General features: G+C 38.6%; 1 protein-coding gene across 2 annotated transcripts in view; it reads right to left on the bottom strand.

Annotated features, from left to right (window-relative positions):
- The window catches only part of PIK3C2A (phosphatidylinositol-4-phosphate 3-kinase catalytic subunit type 2 alpha), a 124,410-nt gene that overhangs the window by 45,462 nt on the left and 64,295 nt on the right, over positions 1-14,653 (bottom strand). For both annotated transcript variants that reach the window (XM_047776194.1, XM_047776195.1), the window contains exons 5-9: positions 13,923-14,043; positions 12,446-12,557; positions 10,956-11,035; positions 10,760-10,823; positions 2,058-2,201 (exon numbers count right to left, since the gene is read on the bottom strand). In XM_047776194.1, the coding sequence (XP_047632150.1) occupies positions 2,058-2,201; positions 10,760-10,823; positions 10,956-11,035; positions 12,446-12,557; positions 13,923-14,043 (521 nt within the window). The remainder of the gene's footprint in view (positions 1-2,057; positions 2,202-10,759; positions 10,824-10,955; positions 11,036-12,445; positions 12,558-13,922; positions 14,044-14,653) is intronic.

The following is a 14,653-nucleotide window of genomic DNA, read 5'->3' as shown; positions in this document are numbered from 1 at the left end:
GTATTAAATTCTATATCAAAGAAATCCTTCAGAAGAGAAACCCCTCAAAAGTGTCTGCAGAATAAAGCAAAAAAAAAAAAAGCGAAAAGAAAGTGAATACCTCAAATCAACTAGATTATTTTTATTTTTAAATTTTATTTTTTAAATTTATTTATTTATTTATGTCCACACCTGTGACATGCAGAAGTTCCCAGGCCAGGGAATCAAACTCACACAATAGCAGTAACCATAGCCACAGAGGTGACAACACCGGATCCTTAACCTGCTGAGCCACCAAGGAACTCCCAAACGATTATTTTTTAATATCAAGAAAATCAAAGAGTAACTGCAAAGTTCTGCAAAATAAAGAAACTCAGCAAAATCCCCCTTAAACCAATTTAGTAACTAGGATTTGAAACCCTGAAGTGATATATACACTAGAAAAATATTTTATTTTCCATCACTTGCTCTACGACTTGCATAAAAATATCCTTAAAGAAACCAGAACACTACTTATTAACATTAAGTGTCTCAAAAAATCTGTTTGTGTATGTCTTTTTAGGGCCACACCCGTGGCATATGGAGGTTCCTAGGCTAGGGGTCCAGTCCAAGATGTGGCCACCAGCCTACACCACAGCCACAGCAACGCGGGATCCGAGCCGCGTCTGCAACCTACACCACAGCTCACGGCAACGCCAGATCCTTAACCCTGAGCCAGGCCAGGGATCGAATCCGCAACCTTATGGTTCCTAGTTGGACTCGTTAACCACTGAGTCACGACAGGAACTCCCTTACCACTACTTTTAAAAATTAACAAATTAATTAATTTGTTTCTGCTGCACCATAACAAGAACTCCTCACTTATATTTTTAATATAGCATCCTCATGGATGCTAGTCGGGTTCGTTAACCACTGAGCCACGATGGGAACTCCTAAACTGAATTCTTTTCCTACTCTCTGCTCCTTTATCCAACAAATAAATGTAATAAATAGAAGCCTCAGACATTAGGACCGTGGCAGTTTATAACCTCCAAATGATTTCAGATATATTTTTTAAATTTCTAAAACAAGTACATAGTAGCAAAGGAAAAAGCAAACAAAAAATGAAAGAACCACAGTTCCTGTTGTTGCTCAGTGGGTTAAGAACCCGACTAGTATCCATGAGGATGTGGGTTCGATCCCTGGCCTCACTTGGGGGGTTAAGGATCCAGTGTTGCCGTTAGCTGTGGTGTAGGTCACAGACATGGCTCAGGTCCCATGTGGCTACTGCTGTGGTGTAGGCTGGCAGCTGCAGCTCTGATTTGACTCCTAGCCTGGGAACTTCCATATGCCGTGAGTACAGCCCTAAAAAGGAAAAAAAAAAAAAAGAAGGAACCAAATTTCTATATATCATATGGATAGGCTGTGAGAATCAAGCTCCTAGACATCTACTGAGGAACATACCATTAATATAACTTTTCCTTTCTTTAAATGTATCATGTCTTGTGATCCTTCTCTCATCCTTCTAATCAGAGCTATGAACAAAGTTAATTAAATCCCCATGAAAATACTTGGGAAGAACTTTTACCAAATGCAACAGTATGATTTCAAGAAAGGGCTCCTAACCTGGTTGCTTCTGAGGCAATTTAAGTCGCTATTACCTGAGGCTTCTGGGTCTCTCCAATAAAAATGAGGTATAGTCCTAGGTAGAATTCCTCCAACTCACAATCATGGACATTTCCATTCAGAGGGAGAAATGGCAGCTTTAGTAACCAGGTCCTTTTTTTTTTAAGGTGCAGTATCTACCTTAAAAACCCCCAACCAACTCATTTTTGAGAGTTCTTCCTATACACACAAAGTTCAGTTGGGCATCCACCTAATCACCATCAACTTCCACAAAGTTCCTCCTAAGGTAGTCTATCTCTTAGGAATTCCCCACCTTACCACGTGTGTGACCAAATCAGCTCAAAAGTAAAAGCTAAAATTAAAAGGGAAACATTTTGTCTAGCAGAAGCAAAAAGCTCCTGGTGTAAATGAGAGATGCTCACTTAAGCACATATTTGCATGTGATAAAATGCTAATTACTAAAAAATACTCACTTCAGCACTTTTACTCCTTGGAAGATTAACTGCTCTCTTCAGCTTCTTTACTGATTCTGTAATGGCAAGAGTCTCCACACCGTCTAAAGCACTACAGATTTTTCTTACAGCTTTAATTACTTGGTCTACTGCTCTGTGCTGGTTCTTTAAAAATAGAAAGAAAAAAAAAAAAGCATGTGGAATTTAAAGGATCAATTTCAGAGATGAAGTCAAAAAACTAGACATTTTCGACAGTGCTTAAGTACAGATATACTTTACTTTCTTGTGATGAAAAAGAAAAGAAACAAGACAACTTTTCAATTACATAATTTACTCTGAAGTAGGAAAAGCAAGTGTGGTTAATTTTCACTTTGCTTGACACAATTATTCACATGCAAATGCCGTCAATTTATTAGAATTAGAAGCAAAAGCAGTAATACTAACAAATTACAAAATCATTTTTAAAAAATGGAGTTATCTTTTTAACTTTCATTTGGGAATAATTTCCACATTAAAAACATCAACAACCTTCTTGCTCTCCTGTAAAATGCTAGCATCAAAAAACCAAGTTGTTCAGAGACTGGTCACAAACCAATAACACTGGGCAACAGTTACTAAAATTGAGTCAGCTTTTCTAGTATCATTTGCATCTATTCAACCATCACTTTTGTCTGATGAAGAAAACTTCCATAAGGACAATCCCTCTATACTATCCAACCAGAAGTCATTTCACCATGATTCAAAAGTATATATGTACAGGAGTTCTGGTCATGGCTTAGCGGTTCATGAATCTGACTGGCAACCATGAGGACGCAGGTTTGATCCCTGGCCTTACTAGGTGGGTTAAGGATCCAGCATTGCCGTGAGCTGTGGTGTAGAGTGCAGATGTGGCTCAGATCCTGCATTGCTGTGGCTGTGGCTGTGGTGTAGCCCAGCAGCTACAGCTCCGGTTTGACCCCTTAGCCTGGAAACCTCCATATGCCACAGGTGCAGCCCTAAAAAGCTAAAAAAAAAAAAAAAAAGTATCTATGTATAAATATATAATAAAATAATTTACCTGATGAGAATGATTTAAAAATACTTCTCCACTCCCTCATCATTTTAAAGTACAGATCTCATTAAGAAATATTCTTATATAACAAATTAAGTCATCAAATATTTATGCCAAACAAATGTCAAGTACTGTTAGAATGGGCTGAAACACAGTACTGTACCATCTCTTAAAAATTTTGCATTTTCCACCTTTGAGGCTTGGCTACCATAAACCAAATGTTCTCTTCACCTTCATGCTTTAATTAAACCACCTCATTTTCTCACTCAATTACCTACAGACCTCAAGGCCTGAAGGCCCCCATTTTTGCTTACTTGACTTATATTTCTGCTTACCTCTGCTTCTCCAGCTTTACGCAAAAACCTTTACAGTTTTGAGGCTCATGCCATTCTCCTATGCTATTCTCCACCATTTTATGTGCCAGTTATCAATTTATTGTCTATCAGTTCCGAATCCACCCTTCTTTCCTCTGCTTTGGGATACCAGAACTAGACCTTATAAACATTTCTCCTTTGCCAGCTGGTACAATATTAGGTTTTGTCAATAGAGGGCACTGAAGGGACACTCAAAGGCAAAAGCAGCAAGATGATACTTCTTTCTCATCAGGGTTCCAGTCCTCCATTTTACAATTCAGCATGGGAGTTACCATTGAGGCTCGTGGTAATATCCATGAGGATTCGGGTTTGGTTCCCTGCCTTGCTCAGTGGGTTAAGAATCTGGCGTTGCTGTGAGCTGTGGTGTAGGTTGCAGACATGGCTTAGATCCCACATTGCTGTGGATGTGGTGTTGGCCGGTAAGCTATAGCTCTGATTTGACCCCTAGCCTGGGAACTATATGCCGAAAGTACAGGCCTAGAAAGTGTGTGTGTGGCGGGGGCAGGGGAGGTCCTCCAAGACCAGCTCCAGCTGTACCCTCAGGCCATGTTCTTCTGACCTGACAGCTCTGCCAAGTTTCTTTGCCATAGACAATCAGTGGGTTCCTGTGATAGCCATACCCTTCTCTTTAGAGACTGGATTTCAGCTTAAGGTTAGGGGAGAGACTCTATCACAAGTCCTCGAAGTTCCTTCACTATTCACTGTTCCTCATCCTAGAGCTGATAGCTGTTTCTCTGCACCTTCTACTTCCGGACCCCTTAAAGCAAGGTTGGCACTTTTAAGATCAGACAGCAAATATTTTAGGTTTTATGGGCCAGTCTCTGTCACAATTCAACTCTGCTATTAGGGTGTGAAAACAGACATAGATAATACATATATGAATGAGTATGGTTGTATTCCAATAAAACTTTATTTAGAAAAATGGGCAACTGGCCAGATTTGGCATGTGAGCCACAATATGCCAACTCTCGCTTTAGTCCTCTTTTACTCCTTATAATAATTAACTACCTTTCACTGATTAACAATTCTTTAAATTTCCCTATTTAAATAACTACTATATTTTCTGTTGCCTGACTTGGCTCCTAACTGACTGATCTGCCTTGACACCAACATGTGGTTATTTCCCCTACTACCTGCTTTATTTTTGCTCTGGACATTTACCTGGCTTTCTGCCTTATATCCTATAAGAAGACTCAATTACATAAATGTGGAAAATTCACAGTATCTTCAACCCCAAAACTACACGATCAGAATCTGAACTACAATATCATATTCTGATAACAATCTCCTTTGCTTTCAACCATCACACTCTCATTCTGACCAAACCTGTTCTTGGAGCACAGCGACTTCTCTCTCTGCTTTTTCTACTAGGCAGTTGAGTACTACAGAAAATCTCACGGCCATAAAAATCCAACAGTCTCCAATTCCAGCAAGCATCTGTATGCCATTTAACATTCCTTTCACAAGCCCTTGGTCAGCTCTTTTCCACTCCCCTTAGAATATGAGGCCAAACCATTACTCCTTGCCTCAAAGTCCCTACTGCCATCCTATCTTCATTTTAATGAAACAAATTAACATCTTATTACCAAAAAACCAAGACCATAAACCTAAGAGAATTAAAACATCATCCATACAAAGACTTATTCATGAATGTTTACAGCAGCATTCATCATAATAATCAGAAACTATAAACAGTCAAAAGCTCAGTTATTGTGTGACTGAATAAACTAAATGTGGTATATCCATACAATGGAAATATTCAGCAATTAAAAAAAACCCCAGAGTTCCTGTTGTGGCGCATCGGTTAACGAATCCGACTAGGAACCATGAGGTTGTGGGTTCGATCCCTGGCCTTGCTCAGTGGGTTAAGGATCCAGCGTTGCTATAAGCTGTGATGTAGGTTGCAGATGCAGCTCAGATCCAGCGTTGCTGTGGCTCTGGTGTAGGCTGGCGTCTACAGCTCAGGTTGGACCCCTAGCCTGGGACCCTCCAAATGCCACAGGAAGCGGCCCTAGAAAAGGCAAAAAGACAAAAAAACCCCCAAAAAACAAAAAACAAAAACCCAAAACTATGTATACATACAACATGGACAGAGCTTAAAAATAGTATGATATATGAAATAAATCAGATATGAAAGATGACAAAGGATATCATTCCAATTACAGGAAATCTCCATTAAAGGCAAATCTATTGAAGCAGGAATCAGATCAGTAGTGGTTTGGGGCTGAAGATGGGCACAGGGAATAACTGAAAAGTAGTACATGGAAACCTTTGGGAGTGATGAAAATGTTCTAAAACTGGACTGTGGTGACAAACAACTATGTATTTGCTAAAAGAATCACTGACTTGCACACATTCGATGAGTAAATTTTATGGTCTATAAATTGTATCTCAATAAAGTTGTACAAAATATAGGGAATAAATATGATAAAGAGTCACTATTCCTAATAATATGGTCAGGGAAGAGCTCGTGATTAGATGACACTTGAGCAAAGACCTTCATGAACTGAAAGGGTAAGCCATGCAAATGTCTAGGGGAAAGCACTAAAAGAAGAAGGAAAAAGCACAAGGGTCCCAGTGGGAAGCATACCTATAGATCAACTAGAACAAAGGAAGAAAGGGGTAGGAAGCCAGATCACAGAGGTAGTGGGTCAGAAAGTGTAGGGGCATGAAGCCACAATTAGGGATTTGAATTTTACTGACCAAGACAGTAAACAGGATTTTGACCACAAGAGTGGCATGATTTAATATTTTTAAGGGTCTATAAATTGTATAAATCTTTCCAGAGAACCATCTTTTGGCTTTGATTTTTCTCTTATATTAAAGTTGTGGAGTTCCCTTTGTGGCTCGACAGTTAACGAACCTGACTAGGATCCATGAGGATGCAGGTTCAATCCCTCGCCTCACTCAGTGGATTAAGGATCCCGAGTTGCCATGACCTGTGGTGTAGGCCGCAGACACAGCTCAGATCCCAATGTATGCAGAAATTCCTGGGCCAGGCACTGAATGCATGCTACAGCAGTGACCCAAGCCATAGCAGTCACTAGATCCTTAACTAGTATCCTTAACCTGGCCACCAGGGAACTTATTTTCATTTTTAAAAATAAACTTTTTTTTGGTCTTTTTCAGGTCGCACCCGTGGTACATAGAAGTCCCCAGGCTAGTCACAGCCATAGCCACATGGAATCTGAGCCTCATCTGCGACCTACACCACAGCTCAGAGCAATGATGGATCCTTAACTCACTGAGGGAGGACAGGGATCGAACCCGCATCCTCATGAATACTGGTCAGGTTCCCATCGTAGCTCAGTGGAAATGAATCTGACTAGAAACCATGAGGTTGCAGGTTCAATCCCTGGCTTTGCTCAGTTGATTAAGGATTGAGTATTGCCATGAGCTGTGGTGTAGGTCACAGACTCTGACTCGGAGCTGGTGTTGCTGTGGCTGTGATGTAGGCCAGCAGCTACGGCTCCAATTGGACCCCTAGCCTGGGAACTTCCATATGCCACGGGTTCGGCCCTAAAAAGACAAAAAATATATAAAGTGTTAAGTAACACAGTTTACATAACCATGTACAAAACTTCTTAACCACGTTACACTTGTCAAAACTAAGGTGTTAACACTTATATTACTAGTGCCTACACTGCAGACTTTATTCAGATTTTACCAGCTTTTCCACTAATGTATTTTTCCTACTCCAGGATACAATCCAGGACACCACACTGCATGATTTTTTTTTTTTTTTTTGGCCTCACCCGCAACATGTGGAAGTTCCTGGGCCAGAGACTGAACCTTTACCACAGCAGTGACCTGACCTGCCACAGTGACAGGGTCCCCAATTTGCTAGAAGAGATTTAAAAATAAATCCTGTACTGATTTACTTTAAAAGATAATTTTGGTTGCTTATGGAAGACAGGGTGTAGAAGGACAGATAGAAAATGAGAGACCAGTAAGGAACTGTTGATAACTACTTGTAGCTGACAAGGAGTGTAGTTTGGCAGTGATGAAGAGTGGTCACATTCTGAATGTATTTTCAAGGTAGAGCCAACAGAAATGAGATTGCATGTGGGATGTAAAAGATCTTTTTCTTGAGAAATCAAATGTGACTCCAAGGTTGTGACCTGAGCAAATGGAATAACAGAGTTTCCATTTATTACAAAGAGGAAGACTCATGTATATCTTAAATTTGGGATAACTAGACATTCACATAAAAATGTCGAGTAATAGATACTTGAATCTGAAGTGATGATCAACATATGTAGGTATTTAAGGACCTGAGATTAAGTGAGATGACCTACAATGTAAATACAAAGAAAAGAAGTCCTAGAACTAAGTGCCCTGGGCATTCTAATGTTTCAAGGTCAGGAAGATAAGGAGATCATAAGAAGGAAGCCACAAGTAAGAGTGAGAATAAAGCAGACACTGGAAGTCAGAGAACCAAGAATGTGATATCTTTGAAGCCATGTGAGTGTTTCAAGAAGAAAGAAATGATCAACTCTATCAAACACTATAGAAAAGTTGAGAGAAAGAAAGACTATGAACTTATTACTGGAGTCATGCTTATTAAAGTCCCTGATGATCTTAAGAGCAGTTTCAGAGAAGTGTTGAGAATGAAAGCCTGATTGGAGTGGGTTCATAAGAGAATGGAAGAGAGGAAGTGGAAGCATCAAAAACAGATTAATTTTCAAGGGTTTTGGTATAAGGAGATAGAGAAGTGGGGTAACAGCTGCTGGTGGATTTGGACTATTTGTTTTATTATAAGATGGGAGATATACCTATGTCTCTGTCTTTGAACTCTTTTCTTCCCCTATACCTGTAATTTCTTGGTGATCTCATCCAGTTTTATAGCTGCAAAATAATATTAATATTCTGATGATTTCACAGTTTATTATCTCCAGCCTGGATCTCCTCCATTAAACTCCAGATTCACATCCAACTGCCTACTCAATACCACTATTTCGATGAAAAATGGTCATCTCAAACAAAATGTCTAAAATTGAGTTCAAATCTTCCCTTCAAAGCTGCTCCTCTTTTAGTTTTCTTCATTTCACTAAAGGCAACTCCAATTTTCCAAATGCTTAGGTAGAAAATCTTGGGAGTTATGCCTAACTCCTCTCTCTCCCATGCGCCGCATCCAATCTATTGGTAAATCCTCCTAGCATTAACTTCAAAATATATTACAGAATTCTACCCCTTCTCATCACTTCTAGTGTAATCACTCTGATCCAAGCCATCATTATCTTTCCTGTGGCTAGCAAAAAATCTACCTCATTGATTTGTTTCCACTTTTGTCCCCCTCCTTAACTTTATTCTAGCTACAAAGACCTAGTAGACCTTACATATACTCTACCCATCTCTCCCCGGACAACCAGGTAGCTACTGCTGTTGCTTCTCCAGTTCCTTACGGAAATTCATTTTCTCAATGAGGTCTTCTCTGATTATCTTATTTGAAATTGCAACATTACCCTCCTCCTTTATTTTTCTCTAACAGCATTTACCACGAGATCTATTTTGCTAGTTTATTTAATTGTCTGTCTCCTCTGACTAGAATGTAAATTCTCTAATGGGCAGGGATTACAGTTCTTTTGTCCACTCCCATATCCTCAATACCTACAACAGTACCTTGAGAGAGAAAACACTCAGTAAATATTAAATAAATCAATATATTTAAATGCTGATTAAAAAAAATACTAGTATCTGGAAGCCATCCTACACTATTTCGTCTTTTCTTACATCTCATTACCTATCAAAACCTAATGAATTTATTTCCTAAATATTGTTAATTGGTCCCTCCTCTTTTTTTTTTTTTTTTTTTTTTGTGGCCGCATCTGCAGTATGCGAGAGTTTTTGAGCTAGGGCTCAAACCCGCACAAATAGTGACTTGAGCCACAGCAGTGACAACACTGGATCCTTAACCAGCCGGCACCAGGGAACTCCATTCAGTCCTTCCTTTTCACCTTCACCATTCTCACTGTCTTTCATTAGAACTACTACTACAAAAAAAAAACTTTCCTAAGTAGTCTTCCTGAAATCAATCCTGCCAACCTGAAACCTATTTCCACAATTTGGACAGAGTAATTTCAGAGCTCAAGTCTAAACAAATCACTACTCCACCCCACTCCACACCTACCCTCAGCTTAAAACACCTTAAATGGCCAGAGTAGGGGTCAGCAAACTTTTCCTGTAGAATGAAAATAGTAAATAGTTTAGGCTGTGAAGGACGTATGGTCTTTGTCAACTACTCAACTTTAGTATTAGAACACAAATGCAGTCATAGAAAATATGTAAACAAATGAGCGTGGTTGTGTCCTCCAAATTTTTACTTACAAGAATGGAAAGTGGGCTGGATATGGCCCCTTGATATCGAGAATAAAGTAAAACTACTTAATACGGATTATAGGGTGGTAACTTATATCTGGTTATCTCCAACTTCATCTCTCAACCTTCACTTCACACTCTGTACTCTACTACAGAAGTGTTTATACGTCCACATATATATCACACCTGTGTACTTTTGTTCACATGCCCTTTCCAACCATCTTCTGGCTAACTCATACTGTTTGAGACCTGGCTCAGGCAACATCCTTTCATAGAGTCCTTCCTCGAACCCTCAAGTTGGGAGACGTGCCCTTCTCCAATCTCTTAAAGAACCCAAATGCATACCTCTATTCTACATTTACTATGTATACTGGATTGAAACTGTTTAAATTTCCCATCACTAGTTTTAAGTTCCTGGTAGGTGAGGATTAGGTCATTCATTTTCATAACTCAAACATCTAGCATCTAGCAAGCATTCAATAACTGCTTTTTTGAACTGAACTGAAGGCCCCTCTTAGTAATAAAGCTGAAGTAGTTCAAGCTATTACTGAGAATGTTTGATATTATGCTTGGTCAGAAAACAAGTCATCAAGGAGTTCTCACTGTGGCTCAGTGGAAACGTACCCAACTAGTATCCGAGAGGATGCAGCTTTGATCCCTGGACTCGGTCAGTGCCGTGAGCTGTGGTGTAGGTCACAGACTCAGATGTAGCCTTGGATCTGGCATTGCTGTGGCTGTGGCATAGGCCAGCAGCTGTAGCTGTAGCTCCAATTTGACCCTTAGCCTGGGAACTTCCATATGCCACAAACGTGACCCTAAAAAGCAAAAAAAAAAAAGGGGGGGGCATCAAATAGCAACATGAAGAATATGGTTTAAATAGTTCTTCCAAAATACTTAATTCAACGCCAACACTAGTATGTAACAGAGAACAGAGACAAGAATCTTTAAATCATCATGCCAAAACGTGAATTAAGACTTACTTCAATCTGAAGAGCCAATTCCACTTGGCTGTGATAAGAGTCTAAAAGTTCTTCAACAGGATGTCTGAAATACAGAACAGTTATTATGGCTGAAAGATACTATAAACAAAAATGATTGTTTTATTTACCAAAATAAATGCATTCACATTCAAAAGTAAAATTTGAGAGCCTGAAATTAACGTTTTAGATGACACACCTTGTCATGACTTCTTTGTAAGGTTTTTCTATTTGATGCAGGTGTTTGTTTAAATCCACAGGCGTTTCATCATCTTCTGCCTAAACAAACATATGTATACAAATATTTACCAAATAATGAAATCCATTCTTTGGTCTTTCTATTGCCAAATTAAATATGGTTAACTCTATGATAAATTCTTGAAATAAAAGTGATTTTTCAGAACTGAAGCTTAAAATAGTATCAGAATCAAATATTATTTATGAGAGCTCCCACTATGGTACAATGGGATTGGTAGCATCTCCAGAGCACTGGGATGCAGGTTCGATCCTGGGCCCAGCACAGTGGGTTAAGGATCTGGTGTTGCCCTCAGCTGCAGCATAGGTCACAACTTCAGTTCAGATCTGATCCCTGGCCTGGGAACTCCATAAGCCATGGGGTAACCAGAGAGAGAGAGAAAAAACTATTATTGACTCAGAAAAAAAGTGATTTAATCTTCTGAAAAAAAAATTTTAATGGAAAAAAACATAAATGCTTTAAAGTCTAGTTTCTGATATATAAATAGCTCCCAAAAGAAAAGCTGTTCTATACAGAGAGAATAGAGAGCAAAAAACACTTTTAAAGATGGCTGACAACCAAATGAAGGTGAGGTGGGAACAAGACGAGGAAAAGATCATCTGAATCTCTGCATTATGTTTTCAATGATAACCAAATGTTCTTCTACCTTACCCTCAGTAAATGAAGTACTGGTCTCTTTTACCATAATCCTTACTATGCAAAATACTCAAGAACATCATTCCTTAAGAAACTGAAAAGAGAAGTTACCAATGATTGCTAAAATGTACTGAATTTTGTGAAATAGTTCCCACCCAAATAAAACAAATTCTGCCTAACATAGAAGCAAAACCTAGGAAAATAAAGGAAAGAGAAAGTAAAAATGACTGATATTTTTCCATCCAAAACTCTACCAAATGAAGAATGATTTTCTTTAGGGGTTAAAATTCATCAAGTATTTATACAGCAATAAAATGGTCTTAATTTCTTGGCATTCTATTTTGCTTTAACCTCAAAAGAAAGAACTATACTTTTAAAACAGGAACTTAGTTATCATTTGGTGAAAAATAATGTGTTTTTTTCTCAGTTTGGTGCAAAAGTCAATGTGGACCTTTTTCTCCCTCAAACCATATTTCAAAATCTTTCTTCTTCCTCATTTCCTTGACTGACCCTGATGTTTTCATGGTATAACTTATGTAAAACTATTACAAGCCAAACTTTTATAATTCCTCCACTTTGATTTTCAAACATGCCACTAGCTCTGAATAGTACACCACCTGAACTTCAATGATTAAAAGTCTACCCCCATGTGCTGAAAAAATTTCTGTAGGGGTAAAAAGTTCGTCATTCCCAGTCAAACCCAAAAATCTCGGTGCATGCACAAATTGCAAATTGGCAAATTAACAAAAGCATTCAGATTCAACCAGATGCAATTCAGTTATACAGTACACACTTACTGTTCGGGCCAGATTTTGGCACATTGCACTGAGGGTCAAAAGTTGTAGTTTAATCTCTGTGTCCCATTTTCGACAGTTTTGAATATGTTCATGACTTCCAAGACAATGATTACTGTAAAAAAATTAAAAATCAATTATTCATCAATGTATTCGCCTCAAACTAGAAATTACAGAGGTGAGAGTAAAATATAAATTGCATCTGCATCAAAAATTGAAGAGAATAGTAAAATAGAGTTTTTTTTAACCAAGTGTGAGCATTTAAAGAGAGGAATAATTCTACATGAGAAGAATTAAAGCAAAATAGAAAGAAGATGGAGACAAAGAAGAAAAAAACAAAGACAGAACACTTATTTCAGGCAACTAAAATCATAGCTGACTACTGCATATAAAGTAATACTGTGGAGTTCCCGTCGTGGCGCAGTGGTTAACGAATCTGACTAGGAACCATGAGGTTGCGGGTTCGATCCCTGCTCTTGCTCAGTGGGTTAACGATCCGGTGTTGCCGTGAGCTGTGGTGTAGGTTGCAGATGCGGCTCGGATCCCGCATTGCTGTGGCTCTGGCGTAGGCCGGTTTAGACCCCTAGCCTGGGAACCTCCATATGCTGCGGGAGTGGCCCAAGAAATAGCAAAAAGACAAAACAAACAAACAAACAAAACAAAAACAAACAAACAAAAACGGGAGCGGCCCAAGAAATAGCAAAAAAAGACAAAAAAAAATAAAGTAATACTGCAGGCTACAAAAGGAAAATGGAGTCTACATCATATGACTATTGCCTCTCTGCAGAAAGAAAAAAACCTAAATTTACATATCAACCCATTACCCACATTCTCCCATTTAAGACTATCACCTTCCTAAGGGCAAGACCATGTCTTAATTACCTGTGAAATCTTTCTACAGTCTTAGACATGGTATCTTAGACAAAATACATCTCAATATAAGTTTATCAATTCAATCAATTCACTAGGATTCAGTGTAGTTTTTTTTTGGGGGGGGGTGTTGGCTTTTTGGTCTTGGCATTCAGTAGCTTGATGTGGGATCTTAGTTCTTAGACCAGGGATTGAACCCAGGCCACAGTAGTGAAAGCACCAAGTTCTAACCATTAGACCACCAGAGAACTCCCTGCAGTTTTAAATTATAAATTTAACTTTAAGTGTTCTTTCTTTTTTGTTAGGGTCATGCCTGAGGCATATGGAGGTTCCCAGGCTAGAGGATGAATTGGAGCTGCAGCTGCGGGCCGACACCCCAGCCATAGCAACTAGGGATCCAAGCTGTGTCTGCAACCTACACCACAGCTCAAAGCAACACCAGAACCTTAACCCACTTGGCAGGGCCAGGGATTGAACCTTCATCCTCATGAATACTAATTGGTTTCATTTCTGCTGAGCCACAGTGGGAACTTCTGAAATGTTTCTAATTTAAGCCATTAAAAGAGAAATTTTCAAAGATGTTGCTCAGTAATTTAATGAATATACTTACTTCTGTAGTACTTCTTCTTGACCACAAACTTTCAGAACATAGCTGCCAACATCTACTTGATTCAAGTCATCATGTACCCAGCAAAGGGCTTGCATTATAATGATTTCTACAGTAGAACTCACTGTAAAAGAGTTAGTCATCATTTTCATTTTACTCATTTAACTTATAAATACTTATTAAGACTGTATTTCTTATAATCTAAAACAGCACTACAAAAGAGAAAGACGATGCAGGTCACATATTAATTTAAAATTTTCTAGTAGCCACACTGAAGAAAGTAAAAAGAAAAAGGTGAAGCTAATTTCAGCAATATGTTTTATTTAACCTAATATAGCAAAAATATCATTTCAACATATTGTCAATATTTAAAAATTAATAGGATGTCTTACCTTCTCTTTCAAATTAAGTCTCTGAAATTCAGTGATTATTTCACACTTACAGCACATCTCAATCTATATTAGCCACATTTCAAGTACTCAATAGCCATATTTGGCTAGTGGTTACTGTATTAGACAGGGCAGATCCAAGCTAAGAAAGTCATCTCCCTTTTACAGACTCTTCTAAAAAGGATGACATTAAGCAGTAACTAGCAAATGATTATTTAAACAAAAGCACAAGGAAAAAGAATCACCATTTTATTTCATTTTTAAAATTTATTTACTTACTTATTTATTTTTGCTTTTTAGGGCTGCACGCAAGGCATATGGAGGTTCCCAGGCTAGGGGTCCAAC

This window comes from Phacochoerus africanus, chromosome 4 (assembly GCF_016906955.1).
Source record: "Phacochoerus africanus isolate WHEZ1 chromosome 4, ROS_Pafr_v1, whole genome shotgun sequence".
Taxonomy (NCBI): Eukaryota; Metazoa; Chordata; class Mammalia; order Artiodactyla; family Suidae; genus Phacochoerus; species Phacochoerus africanus.
This window is presented reverse-complemented; position numbering and strand designations above follow the sequence as displayed.